General features: G+C 48.0%; 1 protein-coding gene across 1 annotated transcript; it reads right to left on the bottom strand.

Annotated features, from left to right (window-relative positions):
• Positions 1-15,044: 15,044 nt before the first annotated feature.
• Positions 15,045-16,349, bottom strand: LOC140394013 (hemoglobin subunit beta-like). The gene is made up of 3 exons (XM_072480774.1): positions 16,173-16,349; positions 15,742-15,934; positions 15,045-15,423 (listed from the first exon to the last, which is right to left on the bottom strand). Exons 1-3 carry the CDS (start codon positions 16,262-16,264, stop codon positions 15,295-15,297), a joined length of 414 nt encoding a protein of 137 aa, XP_072336875.1. The 5' UTR covers positions 16,265-16,349; the 3' UTR covers positions 15,045-15,294.
• Between the last annotated feature and the right edge of the window lie 8,544 nt (positions 16,350-24,893).

Below are 24,893 nucleotides of genomic sequence, written 5' to 3'. Positions count from 1 at the left end.
CTGATAGAGGTCTACAAAATTATGAGGGGCATAGACAGAGTGGATAGTCAGAGGCTTTTCCCCGGGGTAGAGGGGCCAATTGCTAGGGGGCATAGGTTTAAGGTGCGAGGGGCAAGTTTTAGAGTAGATGTACGAGGCAAGTTTTTTACACAGAGGGTAGTGGGTGCCTGGAATTCGCTACCGGAGGAGGTGGTGGAAGCAGGGACGGTAATGACATTTAAGGGGCATCTTGACAAATACATGAATAGGATGGGAATAGAGGGATACGGACCCAGGAAGTGTAGAAGATTGTCGTTTAATCGGGCAGCATGGTCGGCACGGGCTTGGAGGGTCGAAGGGCCTGTTCCTGTGCTGTACATTTCTTTGTTCTTTGCTCTTTGTTTATACTCCGCCTTACTGGGCGGAACCAGCAGGCAGGCTTCATCAATGAAACAGCAGTCTCAAGTACCTCCCACACCAATGGCCTTACAGCATTATTCAGGTACCGTGATACCCCTAATACCGACTACCACACTGTCTTAGAATGTTCTTCAACTGAAACCATATGGGCAGAACTTAAAAACCAAAATACAGCAATCACATTGCTGTGAGTGTTCTACAGGCCCGCTAACAGTCTGAGAAAAATAGAACAGCAGATATGTAGGCAAATTTCAGAGAAGTGTAAAAGTAATAGAGGAGAGATAGTGGGGGTTTCAACTTCCTCAAGATTAACTGGGGTAGTCATAATATGAAAGGTTTAGGGAGAAGGGAATTTTCAAAATGGGTCCAGGAGAACTTTTTAAGCCAGTACATGGAAGGTCCTACAAGAGAGGTAGCACAGTGGTTAGCACAGTTGCTCTACAGCTCCAGGGTCCCAGGTTCGATTCCCGGCTTGGGGCACTGTCTGTGCGGAATCTGCACGTTCTCTGCATGGGGTTCCTCCGGGTTTTCCGGTTTCTTCCCATAGTCCAAAGATGTGCAGGTTAGCTGGATTGGCCATGCTAAATTGCCCTTAGTGTCCAAAAAGGTTAGGTGTGGTTTCTGGGTTATGGGGATAGGGTGGAGGCGTGGGGCTTATGTAAGGTGCTCTTTCCAAGGGCCGGTGCAGACTCGACTGGCCGAATGGCCTCCTTCTGCATTGTAAATTGTATGAGGAGAAAGAGCGGCCCTGGACTTAATTTTAGATAACAAAGCTGGGCACATAGTTGAAGCATCAGTGGGGAAGAATTTTGGAGACAGTGATCATAACTCCGTTAGATTCAAGATTGCTATGGCGAAGGTCAAGGATGGGCCTGAAGTCAAATTTCTAAACTGGGGGAAGGCCGATTTTAATAAAATCAGATATGATTAGGCCAGAGTGGACTGGAGCAGATACCTTTAGGTAAATCTGTGACAACAATGGGACGCATTCAAGAAGGAAATAGGAATGTTCAGGACCAGCACGTTCCAATCAAGGAAAAGGGTGGGACCAACAAATCCAGTGAACCCTGGATATTGAGGGATATGCAGCATGGGATAAGGAGAAATAAGGGAGACAAATGGCAGATATTGAGGGCTCAGAACAGCAGAAGCCCTGGAGGTGTGTGGAATATGCAAAAGGGAACTTAAAAAGAAATCAGGAGAGGAAAAATGAGGTATGAAATGATACTGGCAGGTAAAATAAAGGAAAACCCTGCGATGTTTTTGAAGTGCATTAAGGGTAACTAGGGAAAACGAAGAGCCCATTAAGGACCACAGTGGTAATTTGTGTGTGAAGCCTGAGGATGTAGGTAGGGTTGTAAATGAATATTTTGTGTCAGTGTTCACTCGTGAGGGGGACAGTGTGGGTATAGAAATCGGAGAGAAGGACTGTGATAAAATTAAAGAGATTAACATAGGCCGAGAGGAGGTTCTGAGTGGTCTGGCAGACTTAAAATTAGACATATACCCAGAGCCAAATGGAATGTACCTCAGGCTGTTGAATGAGGCAAGGGAAGAAATAGCAGTGGAGTTGGCAGTAATTTTCAATTCCTCTCTGGCCACAGGAGAGGTGCCGGAGGACTGGAGGATAGCCAATGTGCTAGCATTATTGAAAAAGGGAGGAAGGGATAAATCAGAAAACTATAGACAAGTCAGTCTAACCTCAGTGGTGGGGAAAGTATTGGAAGCAATTCTGAGAGACAGGATTAATCTGTTTTTGGAGAGGCAGGGATTAATCAAGAACAGTCAGCATAGTTTTGTTAAGGGGAGGTCATCTTACCGTTTTTTTCTTGCCTGAGAGGTCAGACTGCTGCGATGCCTTCCGTGGTCGAATATCTATCCTAAAAAAATTTCTTTTCCTTGTCTGTCGAACATAAAGCTACATTATTATCTGCACTGTAAATTCTATGATAATAATCTAGCTAATTTCTGTTTTTGTTGTTAAGGCCAACACTCCTTAGTACCATGTTGTGTTACCTGCGTGTTTGATAACACGTGTTACTCAATCCTTGGTTGATGGTGAGGTCCTCTGAATCTTGTTGAGCCCCTCAGAACCTCTGGTAATCTCCTGTATAATTGGAAAATTTTCCTTCAACACATTAATCTATTTCTGGAAATTAAGGACATAACCGCTGCGCCAGATTCTAAAAAAATAGCCTCCCTCTTATCTGCGGCTGGGAAACAGGCCATGGAGATATATAATTCATTCTTGGAAGGTGAAGACAAAACTAAATTTAAAGTAATTATCGCAAAATTTGAACAACACTGTAAAAGTCAGTCTGGTGAGACGCTGGAAAGACTTAAATTTCGTAATACGTGCCAGAGATTCGGAGAGTCAATCACTGATTTTATTGCAGACCTCCAGGTACTAGCACCAGGCTGTAATTATGCTGATTTCAGAGATGCTATGATAATAGATCAATTAATTTATGGACTATCTGATAAAAATTTAACGATAAAACTTTCACAACAACAGTATCTAACGCTAGAAATCGCGATTAAACAGTGCATAGTGCATGAACAGAAAAAAAATCAGTACCTTCAATTTATACATAGAAAAAACGGCGCCAAAACTTACCACGAGGCAGAGGTAAAATCTCACTCGATGCAGCAGCACTTTTTGCTTGGCAGCCATTTTGAACGACAGCGTTCCGGCCAATACGCACATGCGCACTTCTCAAACAGAGAAAAAAAATTGACAAAATACACTTAGAACATTGAACATAGAACAATACAGCGCAGTACAGGCCCTTCGGCCCACGATGTTGCACCGAAACAAAAGCCATCTAACCTACACTATGCCATTATCATCCATATGTTTATCCAATAAACTTTTAAATGCCCTCAATGTTGGCGAGTTCACTACTGTAGCACGTAGGGCATTCCACGGCCTCACTACTCTTTGCGTAAAGAACTTACCTCTGACCTCTGTCCTATATCTATTACTTGCGCGCATGCGCGAGAAGCCGCGCATGCGCAGTTGCGAAAAGAGCGCACAGTACAGGAAACTCGGACTGCGCATGCGCAGTCGATTCCTACGTGTTATGTCACGAGCGTCATGACCTCAGAGGACCCGTACCATGCCCACTTAAAAAGGAAATGCCTGAAAATTGCAAATAAGAAATTTAAAACTACAAACCACAGATTTGTTTCCTCGAATGTCAAAATGAAGACCGAGCCTCCACCCACAGTTAAAGATTACTTCCGCAGCACCCTGAAACATACAGTTTGCAACACCCAAAGAAAAGAGCACAATGACAAATCCATAGCAAAAAATTTGTTCATTGACGAAGATTACTCAGGAGATGAGTTCCTCATTGGACAAATAGAGCACCATGACACATCCTTGACAAGAAGCGATGATTTGCTCGCTGTCGAATGCCACTCAGCCATGGATCAGTTCTCCAGATCTGATGGTCATTGCAGCAGCAACATGGGTGCCAAGTTCCATACAAGTCTCATGGTGGGAGAATCCAGTACCATGACGACATGGCAACTCGTCGACAAAATGGATGACAACCACATGTCACATATCCTAGCAGAAGGCGACGCCACGCAGGGAGCACAGATTGACTCCACTGAGGGAGTGATACCGGCCTCCATAGCGAGCTCGTTGACAGGCTCCAGAATGGCCGCACGCAACGACTCCGGAGCAACAGCAGTGAACGAGGAAGACTATGAAGGTCTATCCACCTTATTTGAGCCACCAGAAGAAGACTATGAAAGTCTACCCAGCTCATTTAATCGGCAAGAAGACACTGACTGTCTACCCACTGTATGTGAAAACAATGACAAAGTGATCACACTCGACATACAGAGTGTGCAGGATCACAGCGAGACTGACAGATCTCAGCTCGTCTGTACAGAAGCACAGAGTAGGACTACTCTTGGGTCCAGTGAGACCACGTCAATTGAAATCTTGAAGATTTTAACTCCTGAAGCGGAGCATAAAGAGATCACAGATAATTCAAATGTACCGGAAATGTCTCCATCAGAGGAGCACCAAGGCAGCAAAGAAGAACAATCAAATCCACCACAAATGACTAATGTCACCTAAGTTATTCCCTAATTCTGAATAACGACTGTAGACTTACAGTTAACACAAACACTTTATTCAAAGTGTTCGTTCTGCTTCCAGAGCTCAACTACATGTAAAACAGTCAAGAGGTATCACCAGTGAAACTAAGATAAACTGCCGATGCGAAGCTATCCCTGCGTGCTGCTGCTCACTAGCTCTGTGCTTCTAAAAGAGGCGGATCCTGCCTTGGGCTCGACCCTTTATACCCGTCTCTGATGCTCCCTCTAGTGATGCTGTGGCTGTCACATCTGTGCTGCAGTCCCTGGTGATGTGCAGATGTATGTACAGATGTACAGATCACTACATCCCTCCCTTTTGACTTGATCTGTTTTCTAGACTGGCCTCAAGAAAACTGTACATAACAAGCGGTGAGAATAAGTAAAGCCGCACACTGTGAAAATGATAAAGTAATACAGAAACAATTCTCAGTGTTATGAGTCCGTCGTGAGAAACGTTCATATTTGTCTTGTGGGTGTGTTGAAGTGTCGTTACAAATCTAGCCAGTCGGGTGCCTTACGGCTTCTGCTGGAGCATCTTAACGGTGGTGGTGGGGCTGACGGTCTGATGTCCTCAAGAGTACTGTCTGGCGTTGTGTGGCGAGGAACGCCCTGTGGACCAATGGACTCGGTCAAGTCCAGTGTGGGAAACACCGGCGCTGTAGGCCGAAGCATTAACAGATCCCGGTGGTTACGGCGAAAGAGTACTCCCGCCGACGACTTAATAATGTAGGACCGAGGTGCCTCCTGCCTGATCACCGTGGCTGGCTCAGACCATCCGCCTTCTGGGTCCCTGATCCTGACGATGTCGCCCATATTCAGTGGCGTGAGTGGGATCACATGTTGATCGTAGTATTGTTTTTGTTTGGACCATAGTACCCGCATTTTGTCGAGTAGCAGAGCGTTATCGGGGTCTCGGAATTGAATCGCCGGGAGGGTCCCTGCCGAAGAGCATCTGCGCTGGCGACAGTCCTGAGCTCAATGGGGTTGCTCGGTAGGACAACAGCGCTAGGTTGATGTCCGAGCGTGAATCTGTTGCCTTGCTAATAAGTTGTTTAACAATGTGGACACCCTTTTCCACTTTCCCATTTGACTGTGGGTAGCGCGGACTGGATGTTACATGCCGAAAGCTGGAGCGGACTGAGAACTCTTTCCATTCACAGCTCGCAAAGCAGGGACCATTATCTGACATCACCACACGGGGGATTCCATGTCGCACGAATGTCTCCTGGCACGCCTTGATGACAGATGAAGACGTGAGATCATGGAGTTTCAGTACCTCCGGATAGTTTGAGTAATAGCCCATGTTCAAGACGTAATCACGCCCTGTGGCGTGAAATAGGTCAATGCCCACTTTTGTCCACGGTGCCATTGTGAGTTTGTGTTGCTGCAGTGGTTCTTTACACTGTGCGGGTTGATGTCTTTGGCAGGTGTGTTAGACGTTTTAGTTGCTGTGATATGAAGAGTCTAAAGTTCTGTTCCTTTTTCACAAACACACATTTATTTCATTCCAACAGCCTTTGCACAAAACTCTAACTATACATCACCTGACAGAGGCCACCTGAAGCCCCTTTACATAACAGTGTCAATTAATGGATACTTAACATAAATGAGACAACTAATTGCAATGTCTCTTAATCCATTACTTAACAGGTGTCACATGTCATGACCATGTCCATTATGTCTAGATTCATGCCAGGCCAGTACACAGCCTGTCGTGCTCGCCTTTTGCATTTCTCAATTCCTAGGTGGCCTTCATGAATCTTCTGTAGCATCTCGGCGCGGAGAGTGGCCGGAATCACAATCTGCGCATTGCGTTGCAGCAGGCCGTCAACCTCAATCAGTTCTGACTTGGCATTCTGAAATTGTGGACATTGTCCCCTCGTCCAACCGTGCTGGAGTAGGTGCAGCACCCTCCGTAAGGTTGCGTCTTTCTGCGTCTCCTGTCGGATTAGGCAAAGCTTCTCAACCGAAGCAGGCAAATTCTCCACGCATAACTGTGTTTGGGCCTCGATTTCTCTGATAGGGGCTGATGGTGCGTTGTCAGTGCCAATTGATCGGGACAGTGCATCGGCAATGGCAAGATCTCTTCCCGGGGTGTATACTAGGGTGAAATCATACCTTCGCAGCTTCATCATGATGCGCTGCAGACGAGGTGTCATGTCATTCAGAACCTTGTCTATGATATGGACCAACGGCCTGTGGTCAGTTTCCACTATGAACGTGGGCAGGCCGTACACATAGTCATGGACCTTCAGAATCCCAGTGAGGAGTCCGAGACATTCTTTTTCGATTTGTGCATATCTGCACTCAGTTGCGGTCATGGCCCTGGACGATTATGCCACCGGGACCCAGCCAGACTGGTCGGCCTGGTGGAGGAGAACGGCGCCAATCCTGCCCTGGCTGGCGTCAGTGGAGATCTTGATGGGTCTGGTTGCGTCAAAGAAAGCAAGAGTCGGTGCCCTCGTTAGTTGCTGTTTGAGATCCACCCATTCATTTTGGGGACGTTGTGTCCACTCAAACGCAGTGGTCTTTCGGAGGGGATGGCGTAAAGTGCGGACAGGTTTGGGATGAACCTGCCGAGGAAGTTGACGAAGCCCAGAAATCGTAGCACCGCCTTCTTGTCGTGTGGCGTCTTCATGGTCCATATTGCAGCAATTTTCGCCTCATCAGGGCTGACACCCTGAGATGATATGGTGTCACCCAAAAAGGTTACAGACTCCTTCGCAAATGTGCATTTTGCCTGGTTCAGTTTCAAACCGTATTTATGAATCCTCTGAAACACCTTCTTCAGTGGTGGACCATACGATGATGTCATCCACATAGACTCTGACACCCTCGATGCCCTCGGTCATTTGCTCCATTATCCTGTGGAAGATCTCTGACGCAGAGATAATGCCAAAGTGCATGCGATTGAAGCAAAAACGTCCAAATGGCGTGTTGAACGTACACAGTAATCTGCTCGAGTCCGAGCTGTATCTGCCAAAATCCCTGCGAGGCGTCGAGTTTAGTGAAGATATGAGCATTCGCCATCTCAGATGTGATCTCTTCACGCTTGGGGATGGGGTAATGTTCCCGGCGGATGTTCTGGTTCAGGTCCTTCGGGTCTATGCATATGCAAAGATCTCTAGAAGGTTTCTTAACACAGACAATGGAGCTAACCCAGTCAGTCGGCTGTGTGACTCGCAATATTACGCCTTGTGATTGCAGTTTGTTGAGTTTCGCTTTCAACTTCTCCCGCAGTGGAGTTGGAACCCTCCTGGGCGGCTGAATGACGGGTCTGGCATCTGTCTTCAGCATGATTTTGTATTGGCAGGGTAGGGTGCCCATGCCTTTAAATACGTCGGGGTATTCTTGTAGCATGCTGTGGATTTTAGCTTCCAGGCTTGATGGATCCTGGGTGGCATGTAAATGCGTTGCACCAGCCGCAAGTCTTTGCAGGCCTGAGCGCCCATCAGTGATGATTTATTGTCGTCTGCAATCTTGAATCGTAGCTGCTTGCGTATCGTCTTGTTGTCCACCCGGAGATGGCACGATCCCTTTGAGGCGATCTGATTGCTGTTGTAGTCCTTCAGCCGACATGCAGCGGGTATTATTTCATGGTCTCCTGGAGTCGAATGGAGATCCTTACTAGTGAGGAGGTTAGCTGAGGCCCCAGTGTCAAGCTTGAAGACTAATGGAAAGTCATTGACTTGCACAGTTGCAGTCCACTCACTGCTGGAATCAATGCTGTTGACCGGGTGAGGCGTGGCGATTGTTGCGTCATGTTCCTAAATTGTCTCGATCGTGTCCACGACAAATGAGTAGTCGCAAGCAAGGTTGTCCTCATCCGAGGAATACTCATCATTGTTTTTTTTGTGCTCCGTTGAGTCTATGCTTTTTAGGTTGAAGTTCATGTGTTTCTGTCTTGTTGTCTTCATTTGCAGTTCAGCTCTGCACTGTGAGGCAAGTTGGTTGTATTTGCCACACTTTAAACATTGTTTTCCAGAAGCTGGACATTGCCCTTTTAAATGGGCGTGTCCGGAGCGGGGACACGTCATGACGCTGTCTCTCCACGCTCGCGCATGCGCAGTAGGCCTTTCTTCCGTGTCAAACCTTTGGGAGAACTGCGCATGCGTGTGGCCTGCATCCAGGTTCGCGCGCGTGGGATTGCCGTTCAAGGAGCGCCTTCTGGATGCCTGGGCCACCATTTTGACTGGCTCAACCTCGTGGTGAAGGCCTTGGTCCCGGTAAGTAAACTCCTCATATTCTTCTTTACTTTTTTCATAAGTAGAGCATCTTTGCATGGCTGTTTCTAGGGTTAGGTCTTTTCATTTTAATAAGGATTTTCTAAGTCCCTCATCAGATATACCATTGACTATCTGGTCTCTGATGAGGGAGTCAGGGAGGTTTTCAAAGTTGCAGGATTGAGCTAGTAGTTTTAAATCAGTTACAAAACTGCTGAAAGATTCTCCCGGTTTTTGTAAACGCCTGGTGAACTTAAATCTTTCAAATTTTTTGATGATTATTTCCAGCTTGCCCTTGTCCTCCCCTTCCAGGTAGGTAAAGGAATTATATATTTCTAATGCCTGTGGACCTGCCAGGGATAAGAGCAAGGCTATCTTCCTGGCATCAGACACTGAGGTTAGATCCTTAGCTTCCAGATATATTTTGAACTGTTGTATAAAAAGTTTCCAATTGGAATGCATATTACTTAAGCAGGTGTGGAGGTTGGATTGGGTCCATCGTGCCGATTGATATCTGAAGGGTCCGAATGCTGTGAGGCCTTCCTTGGTCGAATGTCTGGTTTACGTTCTCTTCTCTTGCTGGTGTCTAGCTGGCTTGCTGAAACCACTCCTGGTACTATATGTTATTCTCTAATTCTGAATAACGACTGTAAACTTACAGTTAACACAAACACTTTATTCAAAGTGTTCGTTCTGCTTCCAGAGCTCAACTAGATGTAAAACAGTCAAGAGGTATCACCAGTGAAACTAAGATAAACTGCCTATGCGAAGCTATCCCTGTGTGCTGCTGCTCACTAGCTCTGTGCTTCTAAAAGAGGCGGATCCTGCCTTGGGCTCGACCCTTTATACCCGTCTCTGATGCTCCCTCTAGTGATGCTGTGGCTGTCACATCTGTGCTGCGGTCCCTGGTGTATGTGCAGATGTATGTACAGATGTACAGATCACTACATCACCAACATCAATACGACATCAGATCATCCTCACAGTTCTCAAAAAGAAACGCTCAATGTAACTGACACCAATAACTGTGACAATTACTCAAGTTATCCACATGGAACACACATTGAGCGCAACAAGAGTACAAACATGCCATGGCATGGCAACAAATCTCACAAATTCGCATTTGCTCCACAACAAGCAAACAAGCTTACAAGAAAGATGCAACACAGAATCACTACCACAAACATTAAAAAAAAGTATAAATCAGACAACAAAGTGATTCGACCTTTCCGATGTCTCGTGATGTCCTCACGGACACACATAAACACTGATCGTGGTCACATCGACATGACAACATGAACACTGCCACCTCAACGACAGGCGACGAGATCAACCCACCTGATCAAACTCATACAGTCTGGACTCACAAAGTTTTTCGTTAGGATTGGACTTTTTAAACGTTGATTGACTTTGTACAGTCATTGTTACCATCACATTCTGTGCACAGCATTACTTGTTTTACCTGTTCCCAGCTGACTTAATTCATTATGTTTGTTCAATTTTCATTCCACCATACAGAAAATCTGTAACACATTAAAAAGGGTAGTGATCTCTGTAGATGCATGCACACAAGGGGTTAATGTGTAATAAGCAGCACCACATGATCACTAGAGGGCTGGACCAACAGAGTATAAAAAGCAGCCACACGGGGTCTCTCTCTCTCTCTCTCGTGGGTGCACTGTGAACAGGGTAACATCAGAATCACATAGATAGTTAGTGGAGTTACGTTTAGTTATTATTGTTAAATCTTGTTAACCAATTCCTATTTCCATGTTAAGGTTAAGAACTCATGCATTAATAGTTATAGTTACTCAATAAATCTTTGTTATTACTGGACGAGTTCGAGTCTTCTTCATCGAGATTCAGAGGACCTCACCATCAGCCAAGGATTGAGTAACACGTGTTATCGACCACGCAAGTAACACAACAGTTGCCATCTCTGCGCCGGCCCCCAGGCAATATGGCGGAGCCCTACAGGGGCCCGGCGTGGAGGAACAAAAGGCCACCCACGGACTGACCGTGCCCATCGATCGATTGCCCCCAATCGCAGGCTTGGCCACCATGGAGGCCCCTCCCCAGAGTCGGATTCCCCCGCCCTCCCAGCAGGACGGCCCCCGCAGCCAGAACGCTGAGGTCCCACCGGGTGGGACTATACGTAAACCACGCCGGCGGGACTTGGCCGAACTCGGTCCGTCGAGCGCGGAGAATCGCTGCGGTGCCGGCGTGGCAGTAACCGCGCGGGCGTGAATGGCCGGAGAATCGGCGGCCCGGTGTCGGAGCAGCGTGACGGCATTCTCGCGCCTCCCTGGTGATTCTCCGACCCTACGCGGGCTCGGAGAATCCCGACCCATGTCTGACCAACTTGAGTTTTTTGAAGAAGTGACCATGTGTGGAGACATTTGATGTAGTTTACTTGGGCTTCAGCAAGGCTTTTGATAAAGTCCCACATGGGAGACTGATAGCAAAGATAAGATTCCATGGCTCCAAGGAAATTTGGCAAATTTGATCCCAAATTGACTGAGTAGCAGGAAGCAGAGGGTGATGGTTTGAGGGGTGATTTTCTGACTGGCAGCCTGTGTCCAGTGGGGTCTCCCTGGGATCAGTGTTGGGTCATGCTGTTTGTGGTTTATATAAATGATTTAGATATGAATCATAGAATTACAGTGCAGAAAGAGGCCATTTGACCCATCGGGTCCGCACCAGCTTTTGGAACAAGCACCCTACTTAAGCCCTCACTTCCACCCTATTCCCGTAACCCAGTAACCCCCACCAAACTATTTTGGACACTAAGGGCAATTTAGCATGGCCAATCCACCAAACTTGCACATCTTTTGACTGTGGGAGGAAACCGGAGCACCTGGAGGAAACCCACACAGACACGGGGAGAATGTGCAGACTCCACACAGACAGTGACCAAGCCAGGAATTGAACTCGGGACTCTGGAGCTGTGAAGCAACTGTGCTAACCACTGTGCTGCCATGCCGCCTGAATATAGGAAGGTTGTTCAGTAAGTTTGTGGATGATATGAATATTGGTGGGGTGGTAAATAGTGAGGATGGCCTTCTGAGGGTTATAGACAGGCTGGTCAGATGTGCTGATCAGTGGCAAATTGAATTCCATCGGGATAAGTGATGCACTTGGGTTGGACAAACAAGGCAAGTGAATAGAGATAAAAAGCAGGATTCTGGGAAACACCAAGGATCAGAGGGGCCTTGGTGTGCATGTACACTGGTCCCATAAGACAGTAGAGCAGGTGGACACAGTGGTTAAGAAGGCCAATAACATAATTGACGTTATTAGCCAAGGCTAATTTAGGTTAATGTGCAGGTTGAGTCGGCAGTTAACAAGGCAAATGCAATGTTAGCATTCATGTTGAGAGGGCTAGAATACAAGACCAAGGATGGACTTCTGAGGCTGTATCAGGCTCTGGTCAGACCCCATTTGGACTATTGTGAGCAGTTGTGGGCCCCGTATCTAAGGAAGGATGTGCTGGCCTTGGAAAGGGTCCAGAGGAGGTTCACAAGAATGATCCCTGGAATGAAGAACTTGTCATATGAGGAACGAGTGAGGACCCTGGGTGTGTACTCGTTGGAGTTTAGAAGGATGAGGGGGGATCTTATTGAAACTTATAGGATACTGCGAGGCCTGGATAGAATGGACGTGGAGAGGATGTTTCCACTTGTAGGAAAAATTAGAACCAGAGTACACCACCTCAGACTAAAGGGACGATCCTTTAATACTGAGATGAAGAGGAATTTCTTCAGCCAGAGGGTGGTGAATCTGTGGAACTCTTTATTGCAGAAGGCTGTGGAGGTCAAATCATTGAGTGTCTTTAAGACAGAATTAGTTGGGTTCTTGATTAATAAGAGGATTAGGAGTTATGGGGAGAAGGCAGGAGAATAGGGATGAGAAAATATCAGCCATGATTGAATGGCGGAGCAGACTCGATGGGCCAAGTGGCCTCATTTTGCTCCTATGTCTTATGGTCTTATGAAACTTACATTATACTGCAAAGCCTGGATAGAGTGGACGTGGAGAAGATGTTTCCACTTGTCGGAAAAACTAGAACCAGAGGGCACAATCTCAGACGAAAGGAATGATCCTTTAAAACAGATATAAGGAGGAATTTCTTCAACCAGAGGGTGGTGAGTCTGTGGAACTCTGCCGCAGAAGGCTGTGGAGGCCAATTCACTGAGGGTCTTCAAGACAGAGATAGATAGGTTCTTGATCAATAAGGGGATCAGGGGTTATGGGGAGAAGGCAGAAGACTGGCAATGAGAAAAATATCAGCCATGATTAAATGGCGGAGCAGACTCGATGGGCCAAGTGGCCTAATGCTGCTCCTATATCTGATGATCTTATGGTATTATGGACATCTCGTCAAGTTCGAAGTGGCACCTAAACTGGTTCTATATCCTTAAGGTGGCTACTACCACTGGGCTCCTGATGTGTGTGTGTGTGGATGGGCCGGAAGTGGCGCAGTGGCCAGCGCTCGGAGAGACATCCCCGTCCAGGATGTCTCCTCCATTTGGACCCAGTCCGCCTCCAGCTCCCTTAGCCACACCCTCACCCTCTCCCCATTGGCTGCCCAGTGGTAGAATAGAAGGTTCTGTAGGGCCAGGCCTCCCACGTGCCACCCTTGCTGTGGAATAGACCTACGTACTCTAGCAACTCTTACCCCACCCCCGCAGACGAAAGCCAGGATTAATTTGTCGACACTGGTGAAGAAGGATTTGGGATAGAAGTTTGGGGGTGATCTAAATACGAAGCAGAACCTAGGCAACACAATCATTTTGATTGTCTGTACCCTTCCGGCCACCGAAAGCGGGAGCGAGTTCCATCTTTTGCAGGTCCCTCTTCACCTCCTCCACCAGGCTGGAGAGGTTCCATTTTTGGAGGCTCTTCCAGGTGTGGGCCACCTGGATCCCCAGGTACCTGAATTTGGTTTGGGTTACTGAGAACGGTAGTACATCCAGTTTCGCTCCTCCCTCTAATCGAATGCCCTAATGAGTCTAATTATCTTTCCCATGCTGGCTAAGGGATTCGACACGTCGAGGAACGGGTCATCCACATAGAGGGAAACTGCCCCCTCTTTGAATGCCCGCCCACCAATCTGCCAATCTAAGGGCGGAAGCCAGCGGCTCGTTCACCAGTGCGAACAGGAGCGGGGATATCAGGCAGCACTGCCTTGTTCCCCTGTGCAGCCGGAGGTACTCGGAGCTGGTGGTGTTTGTCCATACACTTGCCATAGCAGCGCTGTACAGAAGTTTCACCCATATGGTAAATCCCGCTCCAAACCCAAACCATTCAAGCAGCTCCATGAGGTACCTCCATTCTACTCGATCAAAGACTTTCTCAGTATCCAGGGAGACGGTCACCTCTGTGTCCTCTCCCCGAATGGGGTCATTATTACATTCACCAGGCGTCTAATGTTCACCTTTATCTTCCTGCTCTTAACAAACCCGGCCTGATCTTCCACAATCACTTCTGGCAAGCAACTCTCCAGTCGCCTCGCCAGAGCTTTCACATCAGTATTTAAGAGAGAGTTGGGTCTGTACGATCCACACTCTGTCGAGTCTTTGTCCTTTTTGGGCATCAATGAGATCAAGGCCTGGGCCTGCATGGGCGTCAGGGACACCTATGACAGTGAGTCAATGAACATCTCCTGCAGGTGCAGGGCCAGGGTGGCTGAGAATTTTTTGTAGAAGTCTATTGGGAACCCATCCATCCCAGCGCTTTATCCGATTGCATGGAGTTGATGCACTCTATGATTTCGGCCAGTACTTGTTTCCTGTCCTCCCTGCCACCATTATATCCAGTTTGTCAAGGAACTCTTCCATCCCTGAGACCCCCTCCGGGGGCTCTGAGGTGTATGGCCCTCATTAAAAGTTCGTAAAGGCCTTATTGACCTAGTTTGAATCCACTCCTGTCCTACCGTTAATGTTCGGAACTGGGGCTATCTCTTACGCAGCAGCCTGTTTTCTCAACTGGTGAGCCAGCATGTGGCTGGCTTTGTCCTCATGTTTGTAAAAGGCCCCTGCGATGAGAGCGGTCCAATCTCGCAGGGTGGTGTGGAGTTTGATTCTTGTTGGATTCCTCCAAGGATTCATCCACCCTCTTCATTATCCAAAATTGAAAATCAACTGTGAGATGTAGATTAAAATTGATGGTTTTATTTAATAAATTAGCGGTGGAGATTTCAGAACTGACTGAAAAATGGATCCTGAATTTTCATCTCACCGTGTTACCTCATGTGTATTTGTTGCTTAAAATAAAGTTGAATAGAGAATTCACATGTGACAAATGTGAGATTGATTTGATACTTTATTGTAGTTCAAAGCAACTGAAGGAAAATACATGGAGACATTTTCCAAAATTTGAATTAGAATTAACATACAAAGAGGAATATTGTTTTCAAGAATGCATCAGTTTTATCTCAGCATAACTTGTGATATAATTTCTTAAGAGCACAAAGATTTTTCTCGATGTTGATAAAAGAATCTTTTCATCAATTGCACTTATTGATCCACGAAGAAAGGCTTATGTTGTTGTAGGTTTAATGGTACTCCTTGGAAATAGCATCTACAACCACTTTAAAAAATTTATCCCAAGTTGCGTGGGTATGAGGAGTGAACTTGCACTTCTCAAGATGAGCCAGTTCTATAACGAAGCAGTCAGTCAGCAGCTATGACAAAACAAAAGAAGAAAAGACACATTATCACATTTGAAACAAAGCGTGCCCCAATGGGTTAAATTTAAAACTTAAAGCACCCAAGTTTTTTCTCAGAAAATATTAAACAAGAAAGTTGGTCATTACAGGAAAAACAAATATTCAGTAAGATCAGCTTGTGATCTTCTGCAAAACATTGTATGAGCCAAAGGGAAGATGGGCATGTCAACTGGAGCATCCAGAGTTATGGTTCTAATTGACTTCACTGCAAAAATGCAGTGAGATTCTCTTTCGTAAATATAGAACATATATTTCAAAAGATTAGTTTCTTACATGGAAGCTTCCAGGATCGATATGCAGTTCTTCAGCATGCTTCTTGCTGAGGTCTTTGAACTGTGTCTTAACATCATCAAGATGTTTGACAGCTTTATCCAGAGCACCGACCACTTTAATTGCATGTCCCTCTGCGGTAAAACCTTGTATTGTTGAAAAGTAGCGGGTTGTCCAGGGATAGACACTGAACATCCTGGAGGGAAAAAACATATTGATTCAACTTAACGTCAAATTCTCGATTAAACCTAAATCTCATATTTAATCAATGCATCATTTGCACACAGTAAAGTTAAACTTTACATCAGTTTGACTGGAACGTCAATGAAACCTTTAGTACTAATTATCTTAAGCAGTAGGAATAAACACCCATCACAACAAATTTGATAGATGAGCATGAATTAGATTGAAATAATAATGCATTCACACTATACCTTTCCAAGGCTTTGGTGCCAACTGCCTTGTGATTGATGGCACTCCATGTGCTGGTGATTTCGCTTCTCTCCTCTGGAGCCCAGTGCACCATTTTGTCTGTTAAGATTTCTCTGCCGTCTCTCGTACAGAAAAGTTGTGTTGATCTGCAATTTCTGTCTGATTTTTATAGTCAGCAGTAGGGGCACATCCCTGAGCAGAATCCCAATATGATAGGCTAAATGATTGGTAGGTGGGACTCTCTTCCCTATCGCTGGGCAGCACGCTCCTGTGTTTGAGCGTTAAGATAAACACATGTTAAACATTCAGTCCTCCCTGCCTCATTTCTGTCAACTCATCGCAAAGAATAGTTCGACTATTTTGCTGAATAATATGTTAACACCAGGGCCAAAGAGAGAAACGTTGGGCTCTGTTGCTTCTCCCTTATCCCAATCATGCATCATTTTTCCCCTTTCAAGCTTCACTTGCTCATTCACCGACTAGTCACAGAAAGGAACATTAAAACCTATTGTTGGCATCCGCTTACAAATATTGTCACATTATCTATGCAGATTGGGCATTAATATTAAGAGTAGCAATAATATAATGCAGTATTGGTTTGTGTGTGTCTTATGAGGTGATTCCACCAGGACCATTAACGAACCCAGAAAGTACAAACATTGCTTTATCTGTATCATGCAATCTTGTTAATTTGACAGAACAATATCCCAAGTATTGACTTTTGTTGTACAAAGTGACCCTGCAACCCAAAGAGCCGGTGAAACATGTCCTCTGAAAAACTAAGCATGAACCCAGAAAACCTATGAAGGATTACGCCCCGCATCTCCTGCAATGGGGCTGACCAGCTGCTGCCTCTTGACAGGAACTGACCCGCAGCCTTTAAAGGAACAACCAAAAATCAGGCAGCCTGGAAATGGGGCCAGCAATCCTGGAATCAGGACTGACCTGCTATTATGAAAGGGCTTTCTTCTGAAGTCATCCTGACTCAGTGAAATATCAAGGCCATAGATTCATTGTCAGAGGTGAGATGTGATATTCTCCATTTGCCTGGATGAGTGCAGCTCCAACAACATGCATGGCGTTTGACACCATGCTGACAAAGCAGTCCATTTGATTGGTATCACACTCACCACCTTAAGCATTCACTTACTCGACCACTGAGATACAGTGGAATCAGTGTGTACCATCTACAGGATGCCCTGCAGCAATATTTCAAGGTTTCATTAACAGCACCTTCCAAGCCAACAACCTCTACAATCTAGAAGGACAAGGGTAGCAGATGCAAAGGAACTCTGCAATTTTTCCTCCTTTACTGTCAATGGGTCGAAACCCAGGAACTCCTTTCCTACCAGCACTGAAGGTTTGCGCACATGACATTGACTGCAGCTTTCATAGAATCATAGAATTTACAGTGCAGAAGGAGGCCATTTGGCCCATCAAGTCTGCACTGGCCCTTGGAAAGAGCATCCTACCGAAGCCCACACCCCCACCCTATCCTGAAACCCAGCACTCCACCCAACCCCTTTGGACACTAAGGGCAATTTAGCATGGCCAATCCACCTAACCTGCACATCTTTGGACTGTGGGAGGAAACCGGAACACCCGGCAGAAACCCACGCAGACACGGGGAGAACATGCAGACTCTACACAGACAGTGACCCAAGCCGGGAATCGAACCTGGGACCCTGGAGCTGTGAAGCAACTGTGCTAACTACTGTGGTACCATGCCCCCCAACCACTGTGCTACAATGCCCCCCCATGAAGGCGAATGAAGGCGACTTACCTCCACCAGGGCAATTATGATGGGTAATAATTCTTGGTGGAGCCAGTGACATCCACTTCCTGTGAAACAATAACTCAACAACAACAATCTTCACCAATCTGTTGACTTATTTTTTTTTTGTCAAATTGACAGCCTTTTCTGTTATTGTATAATGCTATGATCACTATTGCCCAGATCAGTGATGGGAATCCTGGGCTAGTGAGTGGCCACGTGGCCCTCCTACATCTCAGTGGGCCACAAGTTTGAGCATATGACCCTTGAAGAAGATTGAATACATTTAATACACGTCAAACATTTCATAACAAGCAACATAAAATACTTAATCATTCGTATGTTATTAGAACTGCCATCAACTTCAAATAGTAAAAACAAAATAAATATTTACAGTTGATTGGATGCAGGAGAAGCGCAGGACTCTCACATTCGATGTTGTGAGGAATCAGCACACACCTCACTTCACTTGCCCTTGCTTTACGGGTGATTCACATCAGTCACACCGATGAGAATATGACAACCCTGCGTGTGGGCAAGGGGAAACAAAATGTTTTGTGGGCTGCGCTCAGAACCCTGATGGGCTGCACATGGCCCTGGCTGGAGGTTGTCCACCACTGACCTAGATTTTTCACAATTTTTATTTCTCATACATGCACCAGTTCAGTGTTTTTCAAACTTTTTTTTCAGGGACACATTTTTACCAATTGGCCAACCTTCGGGACCCATGCCAGCCGCCCTTCACGACCCATGCCAGCTGACTTTCATGATCCATGCCACCCAAATTTCGCGACCCACCATTTTCGCTTACCATTAATGCCTGCTTGGTCCTCACAAACTCACTTGCTTTGTCATTCAATATTACATTTCTGTATGTGTTGTTCATCAGAGGTCCTGGTGCTCACACCACCACTGCTTTGTCCTGTTGTGGACTCTGCTGTGCAACTCATGCCAGCCCTGCTTTGTCCTTTTGTGGATTCTCCTGAGCCCACCCTCTCCAGTTGTGAGGTCCTGGCCTGTTTGTGTCTCTAGCCCTCCCTTCCTTAATGCAAAATGATCCAGTTTAAATTTTACAGTCCTGTTGCTTGTTTGCTGCTGACAAAATGGAGGAATTGGAATCACGCCCACAGCACGTGTATTGGGCGCATGACCTGCTCTCTGCCGTCACTTCAGGCAGGAAGACTGCATTGAATAAAAAAAATCTTATCTTGGGTCAACGCATTGACGTCAGGAGTAGGCGTGTTTCTCACTGGGCTCCGGGCATGCGCACTGATGAGCGGACGCGCATGTGCAGCGTGCCCGCATTTTGAAAGCCGGTCACAGCCGTCATTTCTAAAGCCGGTCGCAGCTGGCATTTTTAAATGCCATCTGCGGCCCCAACATTGAAAATGACTGCTCTAGTTCATTCCTCATTATTAGACCCAGGAAAGCATACAGAATGCTTGCCTTCATTGGACGGGGCATCGAGGATAAAAACTGGCAAGTCATGCTACAGTTGTATAGAACCTTGGAATATTGAGCACAATTCTGGTTGTTGCACTACCAGAAGGATGTGGAGGTTTTGAAGAGGGTGCAGAGGAGGTTTACCAGGATGTTGCCTGGTCTGGAGGGTGTTAGCTATGCGGAGAGGCTGAATAGACACGGACTGTTTTCATTAGAAAGACGGAAGTTGAGGGGTGACCTGATAGAGGTCTAAACTATTATGAGGGGCATGGATAGAGTGAATGGGCAGGCACTCTTTCCCAGGGTAGAGGGGTCAGTCACCACGGGGAATAGGTTTAAGGTCTGTGGAGCAAAGTTTAGAGGAGATGTGTGAGGCAGATTTTTTTACGCAGAGGGTGGTGAGTGTCTGGAACGCGTTGACAGGGGAGGTTGTGGAAGCAGATGCATTAACGGCGTTCAAAAGGCATCTTGACAAACACATTGGCGTTTGCTATCTGCGTTCCTGGTTTGTGCTCCAGAGAATACTCGTATGCAGCAAGCAACAAAGCCCAGCGCTGGATCCGTGCGGAAGCAATGGGCGGTATTGGCTTATCCTCTCTGAAAAGTCCCAGCAGAGGCTTATGATCAGTCACGATAATGAAATGGCGGCCATACATGTACTGGTGGAAGCGTTTCACCGCAAAAACCACTACCAGGCCCTCCTTCTCGATCTGCGCGTACTTTTTCTCCGCTGCAGTCAATGTGCGGGAGACGAAAGCTATCGGTCGCTCGGCCCCGTTCTCCATCTTGTGGGACAGGATGGCCCCAATACCATACGGGGATGCATCACATGTGACGAGCAAAGGCTTTCCAGGATCATGGTGGGTTAGTAACCCAGACGACGACAATTGTTGCTTTACCCGCCATGATCCTCGTGAATGGCCACATTGTCGCAAAAGTACGCCGCACACAAGAACGGCAGGGACAGGGATTTTCTCGGCATCGGCCGATTCGGCAGTTTGCGCCTGGTGACCCAGTGTTCATTCGGAATTTTGCTGGTGGTGCCCAGTGGGTTCCTGGCGTAATCTTTCACCAAACGGGCCCTATATCTTACCAGGTGCAAGCCCAGGGTCGTCTCCAGCGCAAACATGTAGACCACGTTCGCTCCAGAAGACTGTCTCCTCCAAAGATTCCCCGCCGCCGGAGCTAATTTCTACAGCCGCAGAGACCAGAGGCAAGGGAAGATAGTCCTCACAATCTTCCACTGGTGCCTTACTCAAAGCCTGCGCAGGTTGTTACAGAACCGAATGGAGATAGAGACGCTGACATGATGGAGGCAGCAGACCCTGACTCCGAGATGGAGACACAGGACGCATCAGAGGGGGAATCCTCGGGTCTACGGGCCGTGGATGTACAACCATTTTGCCGTTCATCACGGAAGAGCCATTCTCCGTCTCGTTACACGCCGCCTGATCCAGCGCTGCGTGCAAATGGTGTCCGGCCTGCGGCAAAACGAGTCAGACGCCCTCCTTCGCCAGGGTCTTCGGGGGATTCCTTGGACTTTGGGGGGAGGGATGTTATAACCTGCCTGCTTACCATTGGCTGGGGACTAATGATAATCCCACAATCCTTTTTTTAAAAAAATATTTTTATTCTCCTTTTTCACATTTTCTCCCACATTTACACCCATCAACAATAAACAGTAATCAGCAAGATATGTCAATCCCCATAATAACAACGATCCCATCCGCCCACCAACCCCCAAACCTCAGCCCACATGTTTACATAAACAAATGACAAAAAGGAATCAGGGATTACCCATAGTCACCCTTAATCTACACAGCTCCCCTCCCCCCCCCCCCCCCCCACCCATCCCCCCCAACTAATGTTCGATGTTATCCAGTTCTTGAAAGTGCTTAATAAATAGTGCCCATGACTTGTAGAACCCCTCCGAGCTTCCCCTCAGTTCGAACTTAACCTTCTCAAGGGTCAAGTATTCCAACAGGTCCCCCCGCCATGCCAGGGCACTGGGTGGAGAGGCTGCTCTCCATCCCAGCAGGATCCGCCTTTGGGCGATCAACGAGGCGAAGGCTATGATATCTGCCTCCGCTCCCGTTTCCAACCCTGGCTGGTCCGACACCCCGAATATGGCCTCCCGGGGACCCGGGTCCAGTTTCACACGCACCACCTTGGAAATTACCCGAAATACCTCCTTCCAGTGCTTCCCTAGCTTTGGACAGGACCAAAACATATGAACGTGATTCGCAGGCCGCCCCCCCCCCCCCCCCGCAACGCTCACACACATCCTCTGCTCCTTCAAAAAATCGGCTCATCCTCGCCCTCGTGAGGTGCGCTCTATATACCACCTTCAGCTATATCAGCTCCAACCTCGCACATGAGATGGAGGCATTCACTCTCCGGAGCACCTCACACCAGACCCCCTCCTCTATAACCTCTCCCAGCTCTTCCTCCCACTTTGCTTTGATCCTTTCCAGTGGTGCCTTATCCTCTTCCAGAATAGCTCCGTACACCGCTGACACTGCCCCCCTCTCCAGTCCCCTTGTCGTCAACACCTCCTCCAGCAATGTGGAGGCCGGTTCCTCTGGGAAGCTCTGTATCTCCTTCCTGGCAAAATCCAGAACCTGCATGTACCTAAACCCTTCTCCCTGCTCAAGCCCATACTTCGCTTCCAGACCCCTCAATCCTGCAAACCGACCCCGAAGAAACAAATCTTTTAGCGTCTTAATCCCCTTCTCTTCCCATTTCCGAAAACTTCCATCCCACCTCCCTGGCTCAAATCTGTGGTTCCCCCGAATCGGCATTTCCCTTGACCTTTACCCAACCCGAAGTGTTGGCGAAACTGCCTCCAGATTTTCAATGAAGCTATTATTTCCGGACTCCCTGAATACTTCCCCGGAGCTATCGGGAGCAGCGCTGTTGCAAGTGCCTTCAGCCCCGACCCCCTGCACAAACTCTCCTCCATTCTGAGAATCCACCCCTCTGACCCAGCTCCGCACTTTCTCCACGTTCGCCGCCCAGTAGTAGTACAACAGGTTCGGGAGACCCAAACCCCCTGCCTGCCTTCCCCTCTGTAGCAGCACCTTTCTCACTCTGGCCACCTTCCCTCCCCATATGAATGAGGTGATCCTTCCCTCAATCTCCCTGAAAAATGACTTTGGCAGGAAAATCGGTAGGCATTGAAAAATAAACAGAAATCGCGGCAACACATTCATTTTAACCGCCTGTACCCGACCTGCCAGTGACAGAGGAAGGCCGTCCCACCTTGCCAGATCGGCTTTCACTCTCCCCACCAAACTAGTGATGTTGTACCTACGAAGCCTCCCCCACTCCCGGGCAACCTGCACCCCCAGATACCTAAAATGAGTCCCTGCTCCACGGAATGGCAGCCCCCCCACCCCTGCCCCCACCCCCGGCCGAGACACCACAAAGTACTCACTCTTGTCCAGGTTCAACTTGTACCCCGAGAAAGACCCAAATACCCGCAGTAGCTCCAATATTCCTCCTATCGACGCACTCGGCTCCGACACATACAGCAGCAAGTCGTCGGCATAGAAGGACACCCTATGCTCTATCCCCCCCCGCACTATTCCTTTCCATGCTCCCGAACTTCTCAACGCGATGGCTGTAGCACCGTCAATATGACGCGAGGCAGGTTGAGGTAATGTCAATTGAAGGCTTTATTAAGCAGAACTTTATCTCCAGCAGCGTGGTTACAGAATGCAACTGCTGAGGGAAAAACTGGGTTCTTATACCGGCATTTCTGGGTGGAGTCCAGTAGGTGGCAGATCCTATCAGGACCTGGCATCCCTCCACCAATAGCCTGTCGACACGTGGTGTACCGTATTACCCCTAATACATACCACCACATTCACCCCTTGTTGAAAAAAAACCCGGCGGGATGGTGGTTCGCATGGTGGTAGGGGTTTACAGAGTCGGCACTGTGCCGTAACTTTGAACAAAACACAAAATTATCGCTTCAACTGGGCCAACGGGCCAAACAGGGTCGGCATGATGCCATAACTATAGCAAGACACAATAACTGAAAACTGGGCCAACGGGCCAAACAGGGTCGGCATGATGCCATAACTATAACAAGACACAATAACTGAAAACGTTGAGAGTTAAAGTGATTCGATGAGCCGGATGGGCGCCCTGGTCGTCCTTTCCGATCGTCTCGGGCGTGGTGGTGATGGCGCTGGCTCGAGTCCCGTCGACTCTGGGAGCATAGCGCTGTCCCCTGTGTCCTTACTCCTGGGCGGGTCTGGGAGGAGAACCGAACCCCCCGGGAAGGGGGTGGCTGCGGGATGAACCGGCGGGAGTGAGGAGGTGGTGATTGGCGTCGGGGGGGTGTGGGTAGCTCCGGCGGGCGCCAGATCTCGCAGGGAGACCGTGTCCTGTCGGCCATCGGGGTACTCCACATAGGCGTATTGCGGGTTGGCGTGAAGGAGATGCACCCGTTCCACCAACGGATCTGACTTGTGCGCCCGCACATGTTTCCGGAGCAGAATGGCTCCCGGAGCTGCTAGCCAGGTCGGAAGTGGCGTTCCAGAGGAGGACTTCCTCGGAAAGAGGAGGAGGCGCTCGTGAGGCGTTTGATTTGTGGTGGTGCACAGCAGGGACCGGATAGAGTGAAGGGCATCCGGGAGGACTTCCTGCCAGCGGGAAATTGGGAGGCTCCTAGACCGGAGGGCCAGCAGGACGGCCTTCCAGACCGTTCCATTCTCCCTTTCTACCTGCCCGTTCCCCCGGGGGTTGTAACTGGTCGTCCTGCTCGAGGCTATGCCCCTGCTGGGCAGGAATTGACGCAGTTCGTCACTCATAAAGGAGGACCCCCTGTCGCTATGGATATAGTCGGGGAAACCGAACAGTGTAAAAATGGTACCGAGGGATTTAATGACCGTAGATGCGGTCATGTCGGGGCAGGGGATGGCGAAAGGGAAACGGGAGTATTCGTCAACGACGTTCAGGAAGTACGAGTTGCGATCGGTGGCGGGGAGGGGGCCTTTGAAATCCAAACTGAGGCGTTCAAAGGGTCGAGAGGCCTTAACCAGGTGCGCTCTATCTGGCCTGGAAAAGTGCGGTTTGCACTCAGCGCAGATCTGGCAGTTTCTGGTGACTGTTCGGACGTCCTCGACGGAGTAAGGGAGGTTGCGGGCCTTAAGGAAGTGGTAGAAACGAGTGACCCTCGGGTGGCAGAGGTCCTCGTGGAGAGTTTGTAGACGGTCCACTTGTACATTGGCACATGTGCCACGAGATAGGGCATCAGATGGCTCGTTCAGCTTTCCGGTACGATACAAGGTCTCATAATTGAAGGTGGAGAGTTCGATCCTCCACCGCAAGATCTTGTCGTTCTTGATCTTGCCCCGCTGTGCATTATCGAACATGAAGGCAACTGACCGTTGGTCAGTGAGGAGAGTGAATCTCCTACCGGCCAGGTAATGCCTCCAGTGTCGCACAGCTTCCACTATTGCTTGTGCCTCCTTTTCCACTGAGGAGAGGCGGATTT

This window comes from Scyliorhinus torazame, chromosome 17, assembly GCF_047496885.1.
Source record: "Scyliorhinus torazame isolate Kashiwa2021f chromosome 17, sScyTor2.1, whole genome shotgun sequence".
Taxonomy (NCBI): Eukaryota; Metazoa; Chordata; class Chondrichthyes; order Carcharhiniformes; family Scyliorhinidae; genus Scyliorhinus; species Scyliorhinus torazame.
This window is presented reverse-complemented; position numbering and strand designations above follow the sequence as displayed.

Excerpts from the sequence above, each read along its gene's own strand:
- LOC140394013 (XM_072480774.1), bottom strand. The coding sequence starts at position 16,264 with ATGGTGCACTGGGCTCCAGAGGAGAGAAGCGAAATCACCAGCACATGG. Across the intron at positions 15,935-16,172 it reads GGCACCAAAGCCTTGGAAAG|GATGTTCAGTGTCTATCCCT; the intron begins GTATAGTGTGAA and ends TTTTCCCTCCAG. Across the intron at positions 15,424-15,741 it reads TCGATCCTGGAAGCTTCCAT|CTGCTGACTGACTGCTTCGT; the intron begins GTAAGAAACTAA and ends GTTTTGTCATAG.